Raw genomic sequence first — 26,332 nt, 5'->3', positions numbered from 1 at the left:
TTGTCATTTTTTCCCACGAATGCTATTGAACTTTGGTACTATATGAAATATTCATTAAATAAAATGCTTATGAATAAAATGTGTTGTTTTAAGGTAAAAAAAAAATAATTCTAATTTTTCTGGTACATCACTCACAGTCACAAGTACATTTTTATTTCAAATTAAAACCTTTAAAAAACGTAGTTATTTCTTAAATAATAAAAAATGAAAAAAAAAAAACAAAGTTTAAGGATTGAATACCTACATCAATCATTCTTATGTCAGAAGAAGGAATCAGCTTTGCTGACAAAGTTACAAAAATGGCTTTAATTATGATTGATGACTGGTGTAATGAAATAAATGAAAACTTATTCAATTTATACATAAATAGAATAGGGTTACGCATTCCACTTTTCTATGAAATTCAAAAAAGAATTGTTAAGTCAACTTAAATTGTAGGTACTTTGATTTGATGAGAATCGTACATTTGACCATATTTACTTTTGGCATGAAATACCCTGTATCGAAAAACTAGAATTTCAAAATAATTAGCTTTTTAAAATTAAAAAAAAAATAATATTCTATTGAGAAAATTTTTGTGTTTAAGTTTGCAAAAAGTAGCAATTTTAGTTACAACCATATTAAGCTTAAAAACTTTTTATTTTAATATCCTATGCGTAAGGGTGTTTTTTTTTTAAAGATTTAAGAGACAAAAATTAGAATAACTATGGGTGTTTTGGTATTAGGTACGTAAAAGCATTTTTTTATATTTTTAGATTCATACTCCTTTGAATTAGATTTTAAAAATTAACTGTTAACACTGTTGTTTCGAAATAAAATTCAAGTACACCGAAAAAAAAAATTTGATAATAACAGCTATCAAATTTACATTTTTCAGTGACAAAAGTCGTCCAACAAATAAAATATCAATTTTGATATTTTATCATATCATTTTGACATTTTTTAATTTCAGGTGGGATAGTGAAAATTTCACTTTGACAATTAAAATATCATTTTGACATTTTTTTAAGTTTAAATGGATAGTGAAAATTTCACTTTGACAATTAAAATATCATTTTGACATTTTTTTAAGTTTAAATGGATAGTGAAAATTTCACTTTGACAATTAAAATATCAATGTTGACTAGATTTTACGTTTTAGTTTATTATAATGAAACCTATTTCTTTCCTTTTCATTTTTATTATTTTTATTATTTTAAGAATTTTCTTTCTTTTTTCAAAACATTACTGAAAGGGAATATTCTTTACAAAATAATGGTGATATTATTTTTTTCTATTAGGTATAGGTGATATAATTGTTTTGTTATTTTCTCCCAAACTATGTGAAGTAAAATCTTAGTGCCGATCAAATTTTCACAGTAAATCATACATTTTACTTCGAAAAAACACAAAGCGCCTTTAAATTAGTACACATTAAGAATTTTTTATTTAATATTTTTCAATAATTTGGAATGAGAAATTGATATGAAAAAATGATAATAAAATATCAAAAAAAAATTCCAAAATGTGACATTTAAATATCATCCTGATAATAAAAATGTTGTTTTAACATTTTAAATATCATAAAACACATTTTATAGAGCATTTTTGGCTGATATTTAAAAAATGTAAAATGGATATTGGTTTTTTTTCGGTGTAATAAACTATAAATATATTCCTCTCGAAAAAATGCCCTTTCACGTTTCTTTTTCTTGTTTCGCGTGGTAAATTCCATACTTTAGCAAAATTTTATAGGTAAAGACTTTTACTAACAGTGTCTTCTAGCAAAAACATAAAAATCCTCTTTTATAAAAAAAAAAACACCTTTTCAGAAGAAATATTAAAACTTACCATTTTTGTCCGTAACTCGTGTGATACATGAAATTTATTTGTTTATCATTATTTTAAATAGAGTGATTCACCAGCATTGTAACAAAAAGCTAGAACGTGTAGGTTGGGTTAAAATAAAACAAAATTCTTACAGGATTGGGTTGTGTATTTCCCTTTCTTTTAGCCAGGTAGGGCGATTTTCTAAAAAAAAATATTAAAAGTCCACACAAAGACGTGCAAAATTTTTTGTAAAGCGAATCACCTTTTCTTTTATTTGTTTTTTAAAAGAGCCGTTTTAAGTTTTCAAAAAAAAACATTTTCAAACTCGAACTTTTTGAAACTTCGAACTAATTTTATTCAAAAACGTATTATTTTGTTTCCAAATTTAATGCTCTTATTAGTTTTTAGTCAAAAACAGAAAACTTAATGACATATTATTTCGTTTTCGATAAATTAAATTACAATATTTTTTTTCATGAGTTTATGAGTTTTGTTTAATATATAAAAATGTACTGTAACAAATTCGTTAATACTCTTAAGTTATACAAATGAATATCCTCAACTTCAAAATCCTCGAAATAACCACATAACCCAATAACATATTCTAGAATTTTCAAAATATTAAATTCTTACCTATTAAATACAAAATTTTTACTATTAATCCTTTTATCTAAGTCGAACAAATCTTCTTTTAAATGGCTAAACAAATCTTAGAGATAAACATACCTATACTTGTGCAAATTGCTTGTTCAAAGATAAGTCCCACAAGTTCCAAATCGGGGCTTCTAGATATAATTTATTGTAGGTAACTACCAGATATGGTGTATGCGCCTCGTTTTAATTATTCACTTGTTTTACGTAGTTTCGTTTACGTACATACCTGACCCTAATAATATGGTAAACAATATTACTGGGGCGGCAGACATTCATCGATGAAGCTCTATAAAAAATGTGAAATACTTTTTTTCTTGTTTTTTTTTTTTTCCTTTGAAGATTACTGTTCAAAGATTATAAATTTAAAAAAAAAATATATATTTGTTCTTTTCTTTTTATTCTGAAAAATTACTTTAAATGTTCATAATTCTCAATGTCATTATTGTATGTTTTGATGAATGAACTGGCAAATAACAAAAACTAATTTTGTTTTATTTTTGTTGTGTCTTCTTTTACATTTAACACCATTTTTGAACTTAACAATAACATAATGAGAGTGTTGTGAACTCATGACATTTTAAAATTTACATAATGAGATAACAATTATTATTATTATATTGACAGAGTTTTTTTTTTTTTTGTTGGGGTTATGTTTTGGACGACTTTTTGGGTAAACACTTTTTTTAAGTGAAACATTCAAGCGGAATGAAATGTACAAGTAAATATGAAATAAGTAGATAAAGTAGTTCATTTTTGTTTGCTTCTGACCTTCTAAAAGTTTTAGGGTCAGTTAGTTTTTCATTTATAATTTTGCTTGCTTTAAATTTATTTCCATTGCAAATAAATTGTAACAAAGTGAGTGGTTTACTGGACTATTCTAATAGGATTGCGAGGAAACTTTCATTACGACGATAAAAAATTGAGTCTTAGAAAATCAAAGGTCAAAAGAATCATTTTTTGAAGATTTTTGACTTATTTAAATTTCATTAATTAAAAACAAACACTTAACAAATTGTTTAAACAATTGATATTCCAGTCAACATTAAAATTTTTAAAGGGTTCATTTGAAAAAATTCTAGATTAAATTTTTTTTCAGTCCAAAAATTATTTTTTTTTTTTTTCAAATTTTGTATTAAAAATTTCGTTGAAATCGACTTTGTCCTTTAGGATAAGTTCAGAAAATAGGAGACCTGTGATATGGCAAGTACCGGTAGAAACAAATTGTTCATTAAAAAATAGACCTTGCTTAGAAACTAACACCTGAATTTGTTCATCAAAATCCTCTGAGTCGTTTTTAATAAATTGGTGTATTAACCAAGGAATAGCCCGAATACTAAGTATCCTTGAAAAACAACGGCAAGTACTTAAAAAATCGTAGCTCTACGTAATTATTTACAATTTTTTAGTTCTATGAGTTAAATTAAGTACAGCCATCTAAAACTTAAATTTCAAAAAAATTTATAAAACTTGATTTTTCAAAACGAAAAAATTAATTCGTTTTTAATCTAAAAATGTACTTTTTGAAAAAAAAAATTGTTAAAATTGAACCAGGGCTTATAATAACTTAGCTGTTTTCAGCCTATTTACCGTTTTCTATTTTCTTCTTCTCTTGGTGACAACTCAGCTGCATTTTGAATTTATTGTTTGAGGTAAAAATAGTAGATTTAAAAGGAAAGTAGTAGATTTAAAAGGAATAAAGTTAATGGTCAAAAAGATACAGGTCAAAAAAGTCGATGTAACAATGACTTGGATCACTTTTTTTTAATCTTTTTTTGTAGTGACTTTAAAAAGACTCATGATAAAAATGAGTAAAGTTTTTTTCTTTTGTTTCAAAAGACACTTTGAATTCAAGTTGAAGGAGTTGAATCAACTTATAAGCTTGATTTTGTTCAATTTCACTTAGCATGCACGTTAAATTTGTTTATCAAGAATCTGTTTTTAACTCCATATCAATTTAATTTTAAATTTGATTTACATACAAAAATATTATATCCTTAATCACGGTATACTTTTAAAAAGCTTTTAACACAATTAAATTAAATCTTATTTTTAATTGAATTTACCTAAAGTCTGAAAATGAATAAAAAATACAAACAGAGTGATTCGAAAAGAAAGTATTTTTTTTTTCATTCCATTCATTCTTTTATACCCTGTAGTTGTAAAAAAGCTCTATCATGGTATTTGGATTTTCAATTAAAATATCGATACGACGGCACCTTATTTTCACACCTCTTTATCTATGTGCAACTATGCATATGCATATGCCTATAAAACTTTTTTTTAAATAAGAAACACAGAACATTCAAGTTTTCAAGTCATGAACACAAAATTACTAGAAATTGTTTTACCTTTAACGGGTAGAGGAGATGAGAAATCATATAAAATAAACAAAAAGGAACATTGGCATGGGTTACAATATTACTTACAGATTTTAAAGATTTGATATTGTCTTTGTCATATACTATAGATCTGGGGAGACGGACAGAATCCCGAAATACAATATCCAGAAAGACCCAAAATCCAGAAAACCCAAAATCCCGAAAACCCAAAATCCTGAAAACCCAAAATCCCGAAAACGAAAAAACCCGAAAACCCAGAATCTCGAAAATCCAGAATCCTGAAAACCCAAAATTCCGAAAACCCAGAATCCCGAAAACCGAAATCCCGAAAACCCAAAATCCGGAAAGGCCAAAATCCCGAAAATAAAACAGAAAAAATAAAAAACTCTTCAAAATTGTGTTTCACTGAAATTTTAACTGAAACATCCAATTTAAATAAATAAAAAAACAATTTAAACAAACAATTGTTATAAGTTAAATATTAAAACTCATAATTATTTTAATTTTTAATTCAAAGATTTTTCCAACTTATCTCAATCATAACAAAACACTGCTGAAAGCACAATAAGAACTTGAAATCATGTAAAAAAGAGATATTAACGGAATCATACACCTTTGTTGTTTTTTACGTATTAACACTTTAATTTCACATTTAGGATTGTTTTCGAATTGTTTTTCGGGATTTCGGGATCCTATTCGGTATTTTAGGTTTTCGGGAGTTTGGGTTTTCGGGATTTTGGGTTTTCGGGATTTCGGTTTTCGGGATTTTGTCCCCAATCCATAGATCTGCACTATTTTTTAAATAATTTTGTAAAAGATAAGTCTAATGACAGGTTGTAGTCCTTTTTTTTTTAAAAAAAATAAAATAAAAAAACAAAAATTGGCCCAAAATATTTGTCTTCTCAATTTTAAAAGGTTACCAATTTGAAGAACACAATAAACATGACTACCCTTTGATATTTTGTGTAACTTTCAAACAAAATGAATTGGAAATTAAAATTTGTAATTGAAATTTGGAACTTTTTGGACACTTTTGGGTAATTAGACTTTTTGGGACCAAATTATCGCTGTTAACGAATGGTCCTGAAAATATTGAAAAAATGTGCAAAACAAACGCACCGACACGACTCAATAACGAAATAGCATTTATTTTTGAAGAATCGAAATGAAGTTCCAAGGCTCCATACAAAAAGAATACGTCCTAAACTCACTCTTACATCTGTGGAAATGATTTAATTTGTGCTTTTCGTTCTTAAATCGTGATAATACTTATTGTAGCTAATGTGGTAGAGGAAGACAGCCCTCTTCGTATAAAGTAAGGGTTGGTTTTTTGCACCTCCGTAAAAATAAATTTTACGTGGAAAATAACAAAAATACCCCACGGTGGTCTTAAAAACGCGGCAGGTTTTATAAAAATGGATCCCAAAAGTAATGATACAGATTTGGTCGAAATTATCTCAGGATTCCAAATTTGTAAGTTTCAAAATCGTACCAGATCCCTTTTTTGAGTTACAGGCATTATACATATATATACATTTGACTTGCAATGGAAAAAAAAATTAAACAAAAAACAAAAGCACATTATAATATCCTATACCTTTTTGAAAAGCTAAAATATACTTTTTTAATTTGATGTTTATTTGAAGTTGATTGAGTAAATAGTTTTTGAGAAATTTAATTTTAAAGTTATTATTTTAGAAAAAAATAATTTTTTTTCTTTTAGTTTATTTTACTCTATTGTTTTTAATAAAGGGTAAAATTTTTTTACACAAATCAATGCTTTCATTGATTTTAAGTCAAAAACAAAAAATCGCATGTTTAAAAGTATCTTAGTTTTTGAGATTTAAGAAAAATGTATCTTTTCTCCAATTTTTTTTTTTAGCTTTTTTTAATTTTTTTTTTTTTCAAATAAAAAAAAATAGCCTCAAATTAAATGGAAAAAAGGTCACTGTAACACGCTGCTGATCAGGACGTCTTCTTTTTTTTTAAATTAACGCGAAAAGTCAACGTGTATTCATGAAAAATGGCTCTCATGATGAAAATCGAGAAGAGGTTTTGTGGTCCCTGAGGACCTTAGCTCTTCTGAAATCTATGTAATATGGGATATTTTTCTGTTATACGTAACATTATAACTCTTACATTTCAAAAATAGTCCTGAAATATTCATAAGATAATAAAAATAACTTTAAAATATATAAAAATTAAAAAAAAAATGCAAAACTCTGAAAATGGCAAAAAAAAAAACATTTAAAAAAACACCAAAAATTAACAAAAAATCTCAAAAAAGGTGCCAAAATACCACTTCGTTCTTGGGGTTGATTTTGAGTCACACTTATTGTGATTAGAACTTACAAATCTATTGATTAAATAACCATTATACACATTTTTCCTTAGGAACAAATGAACCAATAATAAAAGTGCCTATCTTTTCTTTCCATTTTGGAAAAACTAGAATAGTTTTTTGCATCTATTTTTAAGGATTTGACTAAGAACTAAATAGAACATTCAATTTTGAAAAAAACTTGTACCTTGTAATTCAAAGGTAAAAAAAATTAACATAAATACAAAAATTATTATTTTATTTTTAATTTTGACTTTGAAATTAAATTTCTCAAAAACTATTTACTCAATCAACTTCAAATAAACATCAAATTCAAGGAGTATATTTTAGCTTTCCAAAAAAGTATAGGACATTATAATGTGCTTTTGTTTTTTGTTTATTTTTTTTTTTTTTTTCATTGCAAGTCAAATGTATATATATGTATATGTATGCCTGTAACTCAAAAAAGGGATCAGGTACGATTTTGAAACTTGCAAATTTGGAATCCTGAGATAATTTCGAACAAATCTGCATCATTACTTTTGGGATCCATTTTTATAAAACCTGCCGCGTTTTCAAGACCACCGTGACCCGATTTTAAATTTACAGTAAATTCAAAGCAGGTCTGAGGATTTCTCTTCCATAAGTGGGTAGCGATGCGTGACATGGGAAATTTCGCCTTTCATAGTTTCCCAAAAGCCAGAGACGTATTTTTCAAAAAAAAAAAGAAAAGTCCCTATAATAACGAAATAATAAGTAGGTAATGACTAAAAGATAAATGAGAATCTTAGAACCACATTATCGGAAAAGTATTCGATATTAATATCCAAAATACTTAAAACAGCAGCAAACTATATTATTTCCTTTAAAGGAACAATATCAAATTTACACTTTTCATCACAATCTAACATCTTGAAAGAACTTTACGGCTATATTTCCTTAAGTGTATTCCTTGACCGTCTAATAGGTCACAAAAATTAGAGGCAATTTATAGAATATTATATTAAACTTTTGTAAATTACTTCATCATTATTTATCTTGAACACAATATGCAAATTAAATCTCTAATGAACGTAATCACTTCAAACAAGCAGCAATGTTTATTATTAAATGAGGTTCTTAGTTACTATTTCACCCTTGAACAAATTACACCCTATTATTTCGATCACACATATCTATTTACCTTAAATTTATCAATTTTAATTAATTACCAACCATCCATAACCAATGTCTACCTACTTTATTATATCAAGATTTTTTTGTTTTATTTTGATATTCCCTTAAGATAATGAGCAATTATGACGTAATAACAAACTGTCAATAATATAAAAAGTAAAGTGTGTAGCACAATTAATTGATTTATTTAAAATAATAAAAGAAAAAATAAAGACTATAATCGGTCTTACAACAGTGACACTAACACAAATCTCAAAATTTATAATAACAACAAAAATAATCTTATCCACAATTATTGGACTCTTAAACGGGTATGGACTGTACTACCGCATTAGTAGCCGGTGTTTATGGCGCAATTGCATTAACAATTTTCTATGTTGTTTATGTCATTGAAGAACTTAAATTAGGTAAGCACTTTTGACATGCATGATGTTATTCAAAAGAGAATAATTTTATTTAAAAGGAAAAACAGTAACAAAAACAAAAAAAAAAATCCAGTCAGAATCCACTTAAATGTATTTTTATAATATTTTTACAAACAAGGGTAGTTTTTTACTACCCCTTTAACACAAGAATAATATGCAAATGACCTAGAGAAATTAATTCTGTAAATATGTTATTATTATTTTTTTTTTTAATTTAATACTCTTCTAACGTTTGACCCTTTTTTAAAAGGCTTATAGAAAATGCATTTTTCTCTTATTAGTATTTTTTTTTTTTTTTTTGTATTTCAGACCAACATGCCAGAAATGGAAATGAGCTTCAGGGCATATCAAACGTCAGGTTACGACGTCTAATTGAAAGTATAATTGCTGAAACAATACGTCAACCACCTTTTGCATCGGCTGGTTTGATAACAACAACAACAACAACTGCAATTGATTCAAATGAAATTGATGGCCATCATGAAGCGTTACCATTGAATGGCAATCATTGTAATGGAAATGGTGGACAGTATTTTGAATCGAAGAAATATCAGGATCTTCTGGCAACAGCTGTCCTCAATAAGGTGAGTTTGAAATATGCCAATTTTTGATATCTTTAAAATTCGCTTTTAATGTCCCAGTAATGAATTCTTAACAAAATTGAATATTTATGATTTTTTTTTTAATTTTGATTTCATGCCAATATTTTGGGTTGATATTTGAAATTTTTCTGTTTAATTTTTCTTTCATTGGGATTAATTTTGCTTTTAGACAGAATATTTTACTTAAAAAGTTCTAGACGCAAAAAATGATACAGAAAAGGTGATTCTTAATAAGAGTGACAAATGAAATGAAACAATTGTCAGTTGGACTATCAGAAGAATAAATGTCAATATAAAAAAAAACTTTTATTCCTAGGATTAAGCTTTAACTGAGGTTTATCTGACTATTGAAAAATTAGCCCTAAATAAAAAGAAACTCATTTTTAGGTTGTTTGTTTTTTATTTGTTAAGGTTTTTAAAAAAATAATTTTCACAATTTTTATGTTTTTGTTTTTATGCGACGCGTTTCGAACTTGTGTCCATCATCTTGAGAAATGCAAACTTGGTTTTAAAAGTTGGTGAATTGTTGAAATTTGTGTTTTTCGCTTCTATTGTTGTTTGTTTCTTGCTGTGTTACATTTGTCTCGTTCTTTCCATGTTGTTTTTAATGGCAACTTACAATTCACTAATCCACAGAATGATCACAACACCAATGGATAAAGAAGATTATGATAACGAACTCAACACAATCAAACACATCGCACAAATGGATTTAACCCAGCGAAAAACACAAATTTTAACAATTCACCAACTTCTAAGACCAAGTTTGCATTTCGCCCGATGATGAACAGAAGTCCGAAACGCGTCGCATAAAAACAAAAACATAAAAGTTGTGAAAATTATTTTTTAAAAAACTTACAAATAAAAAACAAACAACCTAAAAATTAGTTTTTTTTTTTATTTAATAAATTATATTTTTTTACCATCATAACTTGGAGACCAAAAAATTAAGGTGGTCATATTGAGATATATTTATATCGAATTTTATACAACATTTAAAAAAAAACAATGCAGCTTCTGTTGGCTTTAGAAAATGTTAAACTAAGGGAAAAAAACAACGTAAAATCAACGAAAATCACTTTGATTTAACTATTTTTCTGAATGTTTTTGCGTTGAAAACTATAATTTTAAAAGCAAAGTAGAACGACGTTAATTAATCATAAAATATCCTTTAATCAAAGTTGCTTAATTTTGAAAAAAAAAAAAAAAACTTAAAAAAAAAATGAAGGAACAATTGACAGTCATTGGGGATCGAACAACACTTGGGAAACTAGGCAAATGCTTTCTCCGGTAAACTGCTCCGGTCTAATAATATTTTTAAAATTTATTAAAAAGGTTTCAATGTTGACCATATTTTATTTTACGTTTCTAAGTTCTATCTTCTTCAATACACCGATTTTGATAATTCAATAATTCTAGTAAGAAAACCCTTTTTTTTTTTTTTTTTTTCACTTCAGATTCTTTGATGTAGTAAGCTTAGAACAAGCTTTTAACTACAATCAGAGGCTCATCATAAGTGCATGTTAGTGGTTAGTAGACAAAAAATACAACCTCCCACATGCACAATATAAAACAAAATAATTACGAACAAATTTACAAGTTATAAAATTATAAGTACAAAAAATCCAACAAAAGTTTACTCATGCGACTAAGAGGCTCATTAATACCATAGTTTGTTCTATGAAAGTCGATATGCAAAGGTTCAAATCTTCGTAGGAGGTGAGATCCACCCGGATAATTTATACCAATACAAGCTAATAGATCAGGGGCGTCAATTTGGGAATTAATAAGCTGATGAAGAAAGATTAAATCATTATTTACACGTCTCTGTGCTAAAGTTTGTATCTGAAGAAGTTGAATGCGATGTTCATAAGGTGGCAAGTTGAAAGGGTCGGTCCAAGGAAGACCTTTTAGAGCGAAGCGTACAAAATTGTGTTGAATAGATTCGATTCGGTTTTTATGAACTTCATAAAAAGGACTTTTTTATCCCTTGTTTTCTATTCTTTTAAGACCCATTTGCTGAAACGAAACTATCACATATAAGGTTTTAAGTAGAACTTAAATCCTTAAGTTTCGTTTCCTAGAGCTGTTTCAGCAAACAGCTCTAGGACCCGTTTGCTGAATCGAAACTTAAGCATTTAAGTTCTACATAAATCCTTATGTGACAGTTTAGCCAGATGAAAAAGTAGGGAATAAAAGGTTATGTTCAACATAAATTATTTAAGTTTCGATTGGTAACTTAAGGCCAAGTTATTTAAAGTTAAGGGAAATCTTTATTCAATAAATTACTTTTCTGTTTCAATACTTAGGGCTTTTTTCACGAATTAAGCTACTTCCAACTTCGCTATACCTGCGCTAAAATTTTATGAACTTTAATGAATAATCAGTTTGAACCTGAATTAAAGAAAAAGCAATTTGAAACAGTTGCTTTGAATATAAAGATTTTGTATGTTAATATTCATAAAACATACAATCGTTAGACCGTTTTCAAAAAATTTACCTTAAGAAAAAAACTTCAAAAATACGTTTTTCGAAAAGTTTAGGTACTTATTTTTTAATTTTATGGCTTCTCAAACGCTTTGTATAAAACTTTTCGCTGAAAAAACTCGTTACCCTGTGTTTTTTTTGAAAATAGGCCTCAAATGTGTTTTCATTGGTTCTCCAAAACATGGTTTATTCATCGATTTTTTCTAAATACAAAGGTATGAAAACGGTTAAAAATGTTTACCTTAATATTATGCTAAATGAGATGACTCTGATTCTGCAACAAGATCTAAAAACATAATCCAATACATGATGTCTAAACGTAAAGATAAAATGCAACAGCTAACAACCTAACTTTGAAAAAAATACAAGCAACAGAATAAGCTACAATTTCCTTATGATTTCTTATACAAAACTATTCAAAACTATTTGAACCTATTGTTGTTCTTACCGAAGGAAATTGCGCATACAAAGCTAATTAGCGCCAACTAGGAAAATAAACATAGTTAATACAAATCTTATAACAACTATACGAAATCAATTCAATTATGCTTTAAGCACTTAAATTAAGTTTTTTAAATTGCTGATTTTCAATACAGAAGAATTAGGATCTTAAATCTTATATTCAACATTAATAAATGAAAAAAAAAAATCCTTTTATAAAAACCACGAATTACAGTCAAACTATTTTCTTTGTGATTTTAAATTAAAATCAAGAAATCTCTATTGATTTTGTTTTTTTTTTTTTATTTTTTATAAACCTATTTTTAGCGGAAGCATTTAAAGTCTGTCTACCACAATTATGTTTTCAGCGTAGCCATTCAAGAATATTATGTAAGCTTAAGGGCATGCAATTACTCGTTTATTACACCTGCTCACCTGTGCCTATGCAAGCAGTTGGTTTATATTGAAGGGCATTTTTTATTCTTCTATTTTGAAATGCATAGATATTATATTTAGATAGATATTATTATGTACAAGCAAATGGAAATTAGTGAGAATTTTACTGTCGGTCGTTGTGAATATTTGCCTCCTAATTGTCAGTTTCCTATTTTCCACCCAACTAACTTCTAAACGAAATTTATATAATATTTAAACGAAAAATTCTTTTTTCGTACCTTGGGGATGAATTAAACCCAGTAGATGGAAAAAAAAACAGTGTTATCTTTCACAATGGATTTTCTATAGCATGCGGTAGTATAGTCTTCATTTTGTTTCCGACATCAATTTCCGGTGCAAGGTCAATTCAGCTGTCGTTGCTATATGTACTTAATTTTTTTTAAGCATTTGATTTAGATCTTTAAACTCGGTCACATTTTTTTTTTGTTGTTGGTGGGGGAGGTTTAGTCGGCAAGAGGATAATCTATCGATTTATTTTTATTCAGTACCGGATTAACTTATAAACTTGTCGAAGTCCATTGCGGAAGAAAAACTGTAAGAAACGACCGCTGTGCTATCGTCAATGCACTCAAAACTTAAGAAAAAATTATTTTACCAAAGAAACAACAATGATAGACTTAAAAATTTCAAATTCTTAATCCACCATGACGTATCGTAATTTTTTTTGTACCTATAGGATAAAATGTTACTCATACACCACAGTGACCGCTTGAATTTGACAAAATCACTAACAAAATAATGAAACAACTTCACATTTCTTTATTATTATTAATTTACCTTTTTATTTATATATTTGGTCATTGGGAATTTTATGTATAAAGAAGTTGGTACAAAAAGACACAAAATATTTAGATTCGAAAATTCAGGTTTTCCATTTGCGGCCTTGTAAAATAACTAATTCAGCACTGTTTTCGATTTTTCGTAGTGACGTCAATATAAAATAAATGTGCTTTTAAGTGGTTATATTCGATTGAAAGAGATTTTGAGAGAATAGACAAGACAGTGGAATCTCTTAACTTATTTATATATAAGTGCTGATACTATCTATCTTTCAAACAGCAGAAACAATTTTTTTTTTCTAAAAATGTAAGATAAGAGAGGATACGCATAAATTAGATTGCAGATTGCAGGAAAACAAAAAACAAGAATATTTTACAAGAGGTATGCTATTCCATAATACGATCTAAACATTAAAGTTATACAATTCACAAAGTATTAATTCTGTTATTTTAATATAAAAAACGAAAAATCAAAAAAGACTTTTCACTTTTAAATGTCTTACAAATTGTCATATTAAGCAATAGTCCGGTCAAATTAGATTAAAGTAAGGGGGTGAGGTTACATTAATTCCCAGCAAGCTGAAATTTGGTAGGATTGTTGAAAACGCCATCATAAATCAAATCTAAAAAGTCCTCATCGATCCGAGACCTGGAAAAAAATTTATTTGGGGTCAAAGGTCACAAAAACTGGTTTTTCACGATTTTCTGCAAAACGGTAAGTCTTATCAAAATTTTAAACATTGTGGAAGAAAGTTGGCCACCTAGGTTTCTATAGATTTATTTTATACTACAAAAATTTTTATAAAATACTTTTTTTACATCTTGCATCAAAAAACAGATTTCAAAATTTTTTTAAGGAAAATGCACAATAGCTATGAAATTTTTAAAGTGTTTATGTACTCATCCAATTGGTTTAGAAAATTATAAAAAAAAGAAATAAAAAAAATTCATTCATTCGTGGTTGCAGTGAACGAAAACATAAGATGATAAAATTTAAAATTCACTGAATGAAAAAAAGCCAATATTTTATGAACTGGTTACACGATAGAACTTTTTCTTTCTGTTTTTAGAACAGTCATAAGTGTAGCTATCAGCCGTTTTATGGTTGTCCATTCTCTATCGGACACCATGTATATATTCAGACCTATTCTAAAATTCCCAGGAAAATGGTTTCGGGAGAAGGGCCCCAATCGGAAAAATGGTGAAAATTTTAATTTTTTTTTTGCTTTCCCCATATTCTTAACCATCGAAGAACGAAATTCAAGGTAAAAAAATAATGAAATTTCAAGAAATTTTCAGTTGCGAGTTCTTTTTCCAGAATAGGCCTGATTATGACGATTACAACTCAACTTCAACTTTTTGAATCGTTATACCTAAGAAACGTTGGGTCTTAGGAAAAAAAGTGTCATGACACTTTTTATATATAATAATCTGGTCTACAATTCTTGCATGGAAAATTTTTTGATAAGACTTACCATTTTGGTGAAAATCGTAAAACCAGTTTTTGTGACCTTTGACCCCAATTAAATTTTTTTCCAGGTCTCGGATCGATTAGGACTTTTTAGATTTGATTTATGATGGTGTTTTCAACAATCCTTCCAAATTTCAGCTAGCTGGGAATTAATGTAACCTCGGATGTCTAAATTGACCGGACTACAAAGGGAAATGCGTGCTATGAACCCTCTTCCACCTTTTAATTCTGAATCTCTTATTATAAGTCACATTTGCTGATGCTTATTTTGTTCTTGGGGATTTTTATTTTCCCTCTTCGAGTTCCATCAGAAAAATAGAAAAAAAGCGTTAACAGACTGCCATTACATTACCAATAGAAATTCTTATACAATTTTAAAAATTAATAGCGTTTTTTCCAATGGCCAGTGCCGGATTAGCCTCAAGGCAAACTAGGCAGCTGCCTAGGGGCCCCACTTCAGCTAGGGGCCCCTCGCCCCAACTACGAACAAACAAAATTTCTTGGAGTTGTACCTACAATAAAAAACAGCATTACATTTGTATTTGTAAAAATACAGATTTGTAAAAAGAAGAATAAAAAAACGTTTGCAAATCATTAAACATTAGCCCCGTTCCATTGGAGGTGGTAGAACAGTCAGCTCAAAATATATCACGTTTAAATACCAAGACAAATACTGGTCAATTCGAATATTATTCCAACGACATCGAACCAGAGTTTAGTAACGAGATGGTGCCATTAAAGCTCTTCATGTTGCAATCAGATGATATGTCAGAAAAATCTGAGATTGTGCATGCAGAGAAGTTAGAAGTTAATATTAGATAAAGTTGTCCAATAAACGTTCCCAACTTGTATTGTAGCTTCAGAATCTACAGAAGTTTGATGATTTCTAACGTCTGCTTCTACACGAAGATTTTGGAAAAGAAATTGGTATCGTTTCTATTGAAAAGCTCTATTAATTGTTGTTAATTTTAACAAAAAATGACAAAGGTAAGATTTATTAACAATAAAATTATCTAAAAAATGATATAAAAACCAATTCCGTGAGTTGATTAAATAAAATTTTATAGTTGGTAAAAGTGCGGATTTGTCTCGCAAGGTAGGGGCAAAATGGAATTTTTTCATATATCTGACGAAGTTTGTTGGGGTAGTATGAAAATTATAAAATTTTATTTAATCAACTCACGTAATTGGTTTGTATATAATTTTTTAAGATAATTTTATAGTTAATAAATCTTACATTTGTCATCTTTTGTTTATTTGAACAACAATGGAGCTATTCAATAAAAACGATACCAATCTCTTTTCCAAGATGGCGGCTGCTCCCGACCTCCTATCAGCCAAACAAATTAATTTGTATGATAAGGACAGCCAGCGAAACACATTCCATGAAAAAATTGATTACACTGGTCAACAAAATTTAACTTTTATTTTGCCACAAGAACCAAAGTATACTTTCCTAGTAGTTTTTGGGGTGCTGAATCCGAATCTGAAGTCAGAAAAATTTGATTGGCCTCCGTTTTTGAAATATTACTGTTATAAAATGATAAAAAAATGTCATTTTGGCTGTTTTCGAGGTTCTGTTTTTATGTGGAGTAATTCATCGAAAACAAATCTGTAACGGTGATTATAAGAACAGATATTCTTCTTTCAAAAACTGTTTAAATTTTCCCGATATATCTTTTATTGCTCGAGATATCTTAAATTTCAGTTAATAAGCAAAAGAGAAAATAAACTTAATCTGAAGTTTAAGTCACTGGTCACAGAGTTTTTGCCACAAGAGCCAAAATATACTTTTCGGAAGGTTTTTGGGTTGCTGAACTCGAATTCGCAGTCAGAAATATTCTATTAGCCTTAGTTCTTTAAATATAACCGTTTTAAAAAAAAATCTTTTGTCTGCATTTTATACCATTAATATTTCAACAACAAAGGCTAATAGAATTTTTCTGACTGCGGATTCGAATTCAGCAACCAAAAAACCTTCAGAAAAGTATATTTTGGTTCTTATGACAAAAAAAGTTTAATTTGTGTGACTTCAGATTCGAGTTCAACACATCCAAAACAACTAGGAAAGTATATTTTGGATCTTGTGGCAAAACCTTGTTGACCAGCGTTATCAATTAAAAAAAAAACTAAACCACCCACACACGTTTTGAACGCGTTTCAAACGCGTTTTGGACGCGTTTTGGACGCGTTTTGGACGTGTTTCGGACGCTTTTCCGACGAGTTTCAGAAGCGTTTCAGACGCGTTTCGGACGCGTTTCGGACGCGTTTTGGACGCGTTTCGAATTCGTTTTGAAAGCGTTTCAGACGCGTTTTGGACGCGTTTGAGACGCGTTTTGGACGCGTTTCGGACGCGTTTCAGATGCGTTTTGGAAGCGTTTCTGACGCGTTTTGGACGCGTTTCAGACGCGTTTTGGACGCGTTTCGGACGCGTTTCAGATGCGTTTCAGACTCGTTTTGGACGCGTTTCGGACGCGTTTCAGACGCTTTTCAGACGCGTTTTGGACGCGTTTCAGACGCGTTTAAGACGCGTTTCGGACGCGTTTCAGATGCGTTTTGGAAGCGTTTCTGACGCGTTTTGGATGCGTTTCAGACGCGTTTTGGACGCGTTTTGGACACGTTTTGGGCGCGTTTCAGATGCGTTTTGGACGCGTTTTGGACGCGTTTTGGACGCGTTTTAGACGCGTTTCAGACGCGTTTTGGACGCGTTTCGGACGCGTTTCAGATGCGTTTTGGAAGAGTTTCATACGCGTTTTGGGCTCGTTTCAGGCGCGTTTTGGGCGCGTTTCAGATGCGTTTTGGACGCGTTTCAGATGCGTTTTGGAAGCGTTTCAGACGCGTTTCAGACGCGTTTTGGACGCGTTTTGGACGCGTTTTGAACGCGTTTTGGGTGCGTTTCAGTTGCGTTTCGGACGCGTTTAAGATGCGTTTTGAGAGCGTTTCAGACTCGTTTCGGATGCGTTTCAGATGCGTTTTGGAAGCGTTTTGGACTCGTTTCGGACGCGTTTCAGACGCGTTTTCGACGCGTTTTCGACGCGTTTTGAACGCGTTTTGGACGCGTTTTGAACGCGTTTTGGGTGTGTTTTAGACGCGTTTTGGACGAGTTTAAGATGCGTTTTGAGAGCGTTTTGGACGCGTTTTGGACGCGTTTTGAACGCGTTTTGGGTGCTTTTCAGATGCGTTTCAGACGCGATTTGGAAGCGTTTAAGATGCGTTTTGAGAGCGTTTCAGACGCGTTTTGGACGCGTTTCGGAGGCGTTTCAGACGCGTTTTGGACGCGTTTTAAACGCGTTTTTGGTCTCGTTTCAGATGCGTTTCAGATTCGTTTCAGACGCGTTTTGGACGCGTTTTGGACGCGTTTTGGACGCGCTTTGAACCCGTTTTGGGTGCGTTTCAGATGCGTTTCAGACGTGTTTTGGACGCGTTTCAGACGCGTTTTGGTCGCGTTTAAGACGTGTTTTCAGGCGTTTCAGGCGCGTTTCAGACGCGTTTCAGACGCGTTTCAGACGCGTTTCAGACGCGTTTTGGGCGCGTTTCAGACGTTTTGGACGCGTTTAAGACGCGTTTTGGACTCGTTGCAGACGCGTTTTGGACGCGTTTTAGACGTGTTTTGGACGCGTTTCAGGAGCGCTTTGGACGCGTTTCAGACGTGTTTTGGGCGCGTTTCAGATGCGTTTCGGGCGCGTTTCAGATGCGTTTCGGACGCGTTTCGGACGCGTTTCGGACGCGTTTTGGGCGCGTTTCAGATGCGTTTTGGACGCGTTTCAGACGCGTTTCGGGCGCGTTTCAGACGCGTTTCGGATGCGTTTGGGACGCGTTTGGGACGCGTTTTGGGCGCGTTTCAGATGCGTTTTGGACGCGTTTTGGACGCGCTTCAGACGCGTTTCGGGCGCGTTTCAGGCGCGTTTTGGACGCGTTTCAGGTGCGTTTTGGAAGCGTTTCAGACGCGTTTTGGACGCGTTTCGGACCTGTTTCAGATGCGTTTTGGAAGCATTTCAGACGCGTTTCAGACGCGTTTTGGAAGCGTTTTGGACGCGTTTCAGCTGCGTTTTGGACGCATTTCGGACGCATTTTAGACGCGTTTTGGACGCATTTTGGGCGCTTTTCAGATGCGTTTTGGACGCGTCTCAAACGCGTTTTGGACGCGTTTCGGAAGCGTTTCAGACAAGTTTTGGATGTGTTTCGGACGCGTTTCGAACGCGTTTCAAACGCGTTTTGGACGCGTTTTAAAAACCGTTTTCAAAAAAAATTGTTTCTGCATTTTATAACGGTAATATTTCAAGAACAAAGGCTTATAGAATTTTTCTGACTGTGGATTCGAATTCAGCAACCAAAAAACCTTCAGAAAAGTATATTTTGGTTTTTGTGACAAAAAAAGTTTAATTTGGCGTTTTGGACACGTTAATGGCGCGTTTCAGACGCGTTTCAGACGTGTTTTGGACGCATTTCAGATGCGTTTCAGACGCGTTTCAGACGTGTTTCAGACGCGTTTCAGACGCGTTTCAGACGCGTTTCAGACGCGTTTTGGACGTTTTTCAGATGCGTTTTGGGCGCGTTTCAGACGCGTTTTGGACGCGTTTCAGATGCGTTTTTGAAGCGTTTCAGACGCGTTTTGGACGCGTTTTGGACGCGTTTCAGACGCGTTTTTGACGCGTTTCAGATGCGTTTTGGAAGCGTTTCAGACGCTATTTGGAAGCGTTTCAGACGCGTTTTGGACGCGTTTCAGACGCGTTTTGGACGCGTTTCAGACGCGTTTTGGACGCGTTTCAGACGCGTTTTGGACGCGTGTTGGACGCGCTTCGGACGCGTTTTGGAAGCGTTTTGGACGCGTTTCAGCCTCGTTTTGGACGCATTTCGGACTCGTTTTAGACGCGTTTTGGACGCATTTTGGGCGCTTTTCAGATGCGTTTTGGACGCGTTTCAGACAAGTTTTAGATGTGTTTCGGACGCGTTTCGAACGCGTTTCAAACGCGTTTTGGACGCGTTTTGAAATATAACCGTTTTAAAAAAAAATTGTTTCTGCATTTTATAACGGTAATATTTCAAGAACAAAGGCTAATAGAATTTTTCTGACTGTGGATTCGAATTCAGCAACCAAAAAACCTTCAGAAAAGTATATTTTGGTTTTTGTGACAAAAAAAGTTTAATTTAGCGTTTTGGACACGTTAAAGGCGCGTTTCAGACGTGTTTTGGACGCGTTTCAGATGCGTTTCAGACGCGTTTCAGACGTGTTTCAGACGCGTTTTGGACTTTTTTCAGATGCGTTTTGGGCGCGTTTCAGACGCGTTTTGGACGCTTTTCAAACGCGCTTTGGATGCATTTCAGATGCATTTTGGACGCGTTTCAGGCGCGTTTCGGACGCGTTTCAGACGCGTTTGGGACGCGTTTCAGATGCGTTTTGGACGCGTTTTGGGCGCGTTTCAGATGCGTTTCAGATGCGTTTTGGACGCGTTTTAGACGCGTTTCGGACGCGTTTCAGACGCGTTTTAGACGCGTTTCAGACGCGATTCGGAAGCGTTTCAGACGCGTTCAGACGCGTTTCAGACGCGTTTTGGATGCGTTTTAGACTCGTTTCGGACGCGTTTTAGACGCGTTTTGGACGCGTTTCGGACGCGTTTCGGACCCGTTTCGGACGCGTTTTGGACGCGTTTGCGACGCGTTTCAGACGCGTTTCAGACGCGTCTAGACGGGTTTCAGACACGTTTTGAACGCGTTTCAGACTAGAGATGGGTAGTTCCGGAGCCAAAAAGTTCCTGAAACTCGTTCCTCACTCGGAACTAGTTCCACTCGTTCCGCCAAATTAATTTAAACAGTTCCATCGTTCAGACACAGACACACTCAAAAGAAAGAAAGAAGAAGAGGAACAAGAAACAAAATGAAAGCGAATATATCTCTGTCTCTGTTTGAAATACACAATACACACACACATGGATGCGAACGAGTTGAGCGCCAAAAATTCACAAACCAAAACCACAACTACTTTCTTATGAATCGTGCTCACGGACATGGAACTACATTAATTTACTCTTTTATCATACATTTTGGCGACCGTGACAGGACGGGTAGTTCTGAATTTATTCAAATCATCAAGTGTGTGTTAAAAGACCGAGAATTATAATCAAATTAAAACATTATCAAAATACAAACCATTAGTGTCATTAGTGTGTTTAATTAACAAATTACAACAAATTACAACAAGTGTGATTAATTAACTACAATAAATTACAACAAGTGTGTTTAATTAACGAAGACATATTTTTTTTTTTAATATAAATTATAACGGTTTCTATAAGAACTATATTCCTTCTTTCAAGATCTTTTTAAATTCTAATTCGAATTCAGCACACCGAAAACCTATAGAAAAGTATATCATAGCCTCGGCACCAAAATCCTTGTAGACCTGTGTAATTGGAATAGATTGTTAGTAGAACCGAAAAAAAGATCATAGGTCAAACATTCGTATTTTAAGAGAAACTCTACTTTTGAATTTTTAAAATATACAAAAACATCCTTCTGCAGAAGCTATTCAACTAGATTGATTAATGCTGGAAGAGAAAATTGAAAATTTAAGCTTAAATATCGCAGCATAAAATGTGAATGTTAGGAGTGATATGCATATGCATCAACTTACGCAGATAATTATCTGAATAATATAATTACTGAACCTAGCACTATTAGTCCTCAATGAACTAATTCATCGAACCAGATATTTGCGTTATGTAGTTCAAGTGAAAATTTTAAAATTTCTTTCTATTTTCGTATATTCAATTTTAAAATTAACACGAAACCAATTAAAGCATGTTTTCATGTCAATACCCCAAAACATAACCAATTACTAATCCAATCAATCCGATTTTCACTCTTATACAATTGCCAATCAATAAAAAAAAAAAAAACAAAAATGTTGCACCAATTTATTGCCCCAGTCGTGAACGCAAACATTTTTTCCTATCAGTATTCCATACCTACGTATGCGTTGTCTTTGTGAAAATGTGCGAAATTAATAAATCAATTTGTATTTTTTTTTATTAAAGCTCAGACAACTCACAAATCATTCATTCCAATTGCAATGACAAACATCACAATACACCTACAATCCTACATTTTCAAAAAAAAAAAAAGCCTATATTCCTCCATGGATTGGAATGAAATCCTCAATGGCGCCTCTTACATTATGTTGCGAAAGAGACATCCAAAAGGCATTTCTCCATCGTTCCATTGTAAAAATAGAAAAACAAATCTATAAAAAAAATAAGGTCTACCTATAGAAGATTCAAAACGTTACGTATAGCATTTGCATGTACATGTCTACATATAAGCATAAATATGTAGATATGTAACATGTAGATATGTAGACTAAACCATTTATTCCTATGACACCCTCTAAACACTTCATCAACTCACCCTTATAGTCGTCTTCAGTGGGTGGTAATTTTTTATTTTTGTTCCTCTTCTTTGTGGGTTGGATGGATGGAACCTCTCATCAACATAAATATGGCTTCTTTATAATGTGCAACGAAAAATAAAAAAAAAAAAAAAAAACAACAACAAAAAACACTGCACCTACAATGCACTGTATAGTCTCCTTAATTACAGCACCAACAACGACGACGATGTACCCCTAGCTAAATCAAATACCCATAAGGGTGCATAAATTAGTTTGTGGTAAACTTTCAAGCAAACAGCTTTCGGTAGTTTGTGCAAATATCACAAAAAAAAAAAAACAAATTTAAATTAAATAAAAATAAAAAAAATCAAATAAATACAAATTTAAAAAAATAATCAAAAATAGGAAAAAAAATAAAACAAACAAATAAATTCAATTAAAAAAAAAGGATTTTAATTGAGTGCATTCCCCAGAACCAGGACATCCGGATAATGGAATAAAACACAAACACAATGGATAATAATAATTTACACGTACGAGGATAATCCAATTTTGCATATTTTTTTTTTTTGTTTGTATCGTGGTGGGATGAAAGGACATTCAACATAATTTATCCTTTTTTTTTTGTAATTTTGTTTCCTGTTCGTCTGAGAGATTTGATATTGATTTTAATTTGTCTCAAATCGAGACAAAAAACGGTATACGAGTAACATCTCAATTTTTTTTTTTAATTAAACGGGCACATTACAGTTATTTGTCTCCTATAAAACTAAGAAATTATAAAAAAAAAAACATTTACATCAAGAATTATGCACATTAATATACTAAGAGCTCTATAATGTCTTTAGCAAAAAAAGATTCTTAGATAGTATTAAATCCGAATAATTATGTTTGCAACGCAGTTTTCTTTCATCGATTTTTGTTTTAAACGACTTAAGTACCTACGTTGCGCTTTCAAGCATGTAAATGTAGGAGGTACTTAAGCTAATTTGAGTTGCGTCAATCCTTACAACTTATTTATAAACCGGAAAAGAATTTTAAAATGCGACGTAGGTTAAATACTGTTGCAAACATGAAACGTTTACGTATTTAAAATTAAACATCTTATTAAAAGTAGAAAAAAAATATGTAATAGTTTAAAAAAAATGTAATTCCTGCTTATGCGAAGCAGGAATTACATTTTTTTTAAATTCGAAAAATATTAAAAATTAAGAGAATACATTTTCCAAAATGATAATGAAATAACGATGGGAATCTAAATTTGTTAACGTTTATTTAAATAGAAAAATGCATGTAATTTATACTTAAACTTAAAGATATATTTAAAATAAATTAAATAAAAGCCGATATATTCATTGGATAGAAAAAGCACATTAAATTTCTTCTAACCTCAATCTTTTAATATTTAATTCATATAAATACAAATATTAAAGTTAAGGCTTATTTCATTGGCTACTTGAAAAAGTATGAAATAAATTTTTTTTTTAAACCAAAATCTTTCTTCATAATTTTTGGTAAAATTTTCCATTCCGGAAAACTATCAGGCTTTTAGATAAGGAAAAGTCGTTAATTTTTTTTTTTAAATAAATGCATTTTTATAAATGTAAATTGGTCGGTAATAAAAGGACTTCCATTAGCCAGTAAGATATGCATAGTAAAAATTAAGTTACACATACACCACAGTGACCCTCCAAACGAATCAAACAAATAAGCTTTTCATTGAAAATAAAAATATTATGTTGTTTAAGGAATCAATACTTTCTTCCAATACTTGTACAAGTAAATTACGAATCAAGGAAATCAGGACAGACTTTGAAAAAAAAAACGGACACCGTTTGGGTGCTATGTGAAGTAAAGCATTCAAGATAAGATGCCACTAAGTCTAGAGGTGTACAGACTTAAATACGCTCTTTTCTCATAGATGACGTACTTGTGCTTATGAAGCTACTTAGACCCGCCTTTTTTCTTTTCGTTACTTCTACGATTTCGATAGTCGATACCAATTTATTGTATTAATGAAAGAAATAGTTTCGTTAAAATTATTTTGTTATTTCAATGAAAAACACAAATAACTTCGCATTCCGAAAAATACATTCACTGTAAAAAAAGATCTTTAAAATCCATGAAATTAAAAAACTGATGGTATTTATAATTTTTTAAATAAATCCAAAACGATATAGAATTATTCTTTGGATTTCATTCTACTGAATGTGAAAGAATTGATATAAGATTTCAAAACCAATCAATTTTTTAAACCATTATCATTTTTATGTGGAGTAGGTGACATTTAGCAGGTTCTTTCATACCGCCTGATCGAAAAATTAAATTGCTTTGAATTTCTTTCATTGATGAATTAATTTTTCGAATTTAAATTTTTTTTCGAAATAAAACTGCTTTTTGTTTAAAAATACTTTTCATATTCAAACTGAAACAATTGCGTTTCGAATATTTACCTAAAGTAATGTTCTTGTTTTAATTTCGCCGGCAGATTGTCAATACCCATGGAAATGGACGACACTCAGAAAGTAGCCCTGATCTAACGACCTCATCGGTTTTAGATAACAATCACAATGCTCTCAATCTCAACAAAACAGATGAGAGCCTTTCATCTAGCAGCTCAGTAGAACCGCGAAGTGAAAGCAGTCTAACGGATCCCATTCGTAGTGTAAGTTAATCTCAAAAACAAATATTCTTGAAGAACTATATTAAACGAAAAATCGTTACTTTTATATCAGATCAATAATAAAGATGATGGCAATTATGAAAATTTTTATGATGATGTTGCGAATGATAACATTGAAGCCGATAGAGAATCTGTTCTTAGTGATTTTATCTCATCACATATGGTTCCGCTGCCACAAATATCAGCTGAACCAGCATCTGACGAGGATGAAGATGAAGAAGGTAAAGGAGATTATTTTCCATGTGAAGCAATGAGACTTAAAATATTATTTTTTCGTTTTCTCTTTTAAGATTTCATATCGGTGGCTTCTAGTCGTGATGCAGGATGGGAGGACAATTGGCTCTTCAAAAAGAAGAAATCCAATACGACTTCTTCAAGCGTCGGTATGCTAGTGCCTGCACCAAAAGAAGACATCCGAGCCTTGATTGGTGATAAACCAACCGATGAAATCAGTGATCTTTCTGAAGTCGGTTCGGATACTGATGATTCGTCCTTGGAAATGGTTAGTGCTAGCTTGGAACCTCTTAACGATAGACTCGTCAACAAACATTTGATTGGTGGAAAGAATACAAAACCAGTTCTCGATGAAATTGCCGATCGAACCAGTATGATTTCGGTGTCTTCACTTCCCGATAATGTACCGCCATATACTGAAACCAAAAATGAATTTGTTGTTAGCAACGACGGACTCAACGAATCACAATCATTGAAGATATCTGTAAATAATTGTAACAATGCCATTAGCAATGAAGCAATCAATTCAAATGTTACAAAAGCACCTATTGCCACAAAAGTTGAGAAGCTTACAAAGGAAAAGGCAATAGAAATTACAGATGATGAGTCAATTGTCCCTCCTCCCAATGATTTCACAGACGATGAAAAAATGCGTAACTTATTGGCCAAATTCAATGAAGAACAAAATAACAAAACGGACTCGGGAGATGATAACTCTTCGTCCATGTCACCACGTTCATCGATAAGCTGTGCTTTATCAGGTAAGTCCATCAGATGTCCAAAATCAAAACTGCCCCTCATTAAACTCGAAACAAAAATCATTACCATTCATTCATGATGCTAATAAAAATGCTAACAATGCTAACAAAAAGAATTTAGAAAAACAATAGTCGTTTTCGAGCGCTGTGTATATACGAAACGTAGGTACTATTTTGAAGTAGTGAAGTAGTTGTTAGGCTTTGAATCTTAAAACGTAGTTTCATGTAGAACTTGGAGTCACATCAGTCTTGTAGGTAAGTCCTGTAGAATCAAACCCTGTCCAAAGACCCCAAAACCACTCTGTATGGGA

General features: G+C 31.6%; 1 protein-coding gene across 1 annotated transcript in view; it reads left to right on the top strand.

Annotated features, from left to right (window-relative positions):
- The window catches only part of LOC129910855 (titin), a 113,159-nt gene that overhangs the window by 69,527 nt on the left and 17,300 nt on the right, over window positions 1–26,332 (top strand). Inside the window, exons 6-9 of the mRNA XM_055988447.1 lie at window positions 9,033–9,307; window positions 24,835–25,011; window positions 25,082–25,250; window positions 25,320–26,024. Of these exons, the coding sequence (XP_055844422.1) occupies window positions 9,033–9,307; window positions 24,835–25,011; window positions 25,082–25,250; window positions 25,320–26,024 (1,326 nt within the window). The remainder of the gene's footprint in view (window positions 1–9,032; window positions 9,308–24,834; window positions 25,012–25,081; window positions 25,251–25,319; window positions 26,025–26,332) is intronic.

This window comes from Episyrphus balteatus, chromosome 1 (genome assembly GCF_945859705.1).
Source record: "Episyrphus balteatus chromosome 1, idEpiBalt1.1, whole genome shotgun sequence".
Lineage (NCBI taxonomy): Eukaryota > Metazoa > Arthropoda > Insecta > Diptera > Syrphidae > Episyrphus > Episyrphus balteatus.
This window is presented reverse-complemented; position numbering and strand designations above follow the sequence as displayed.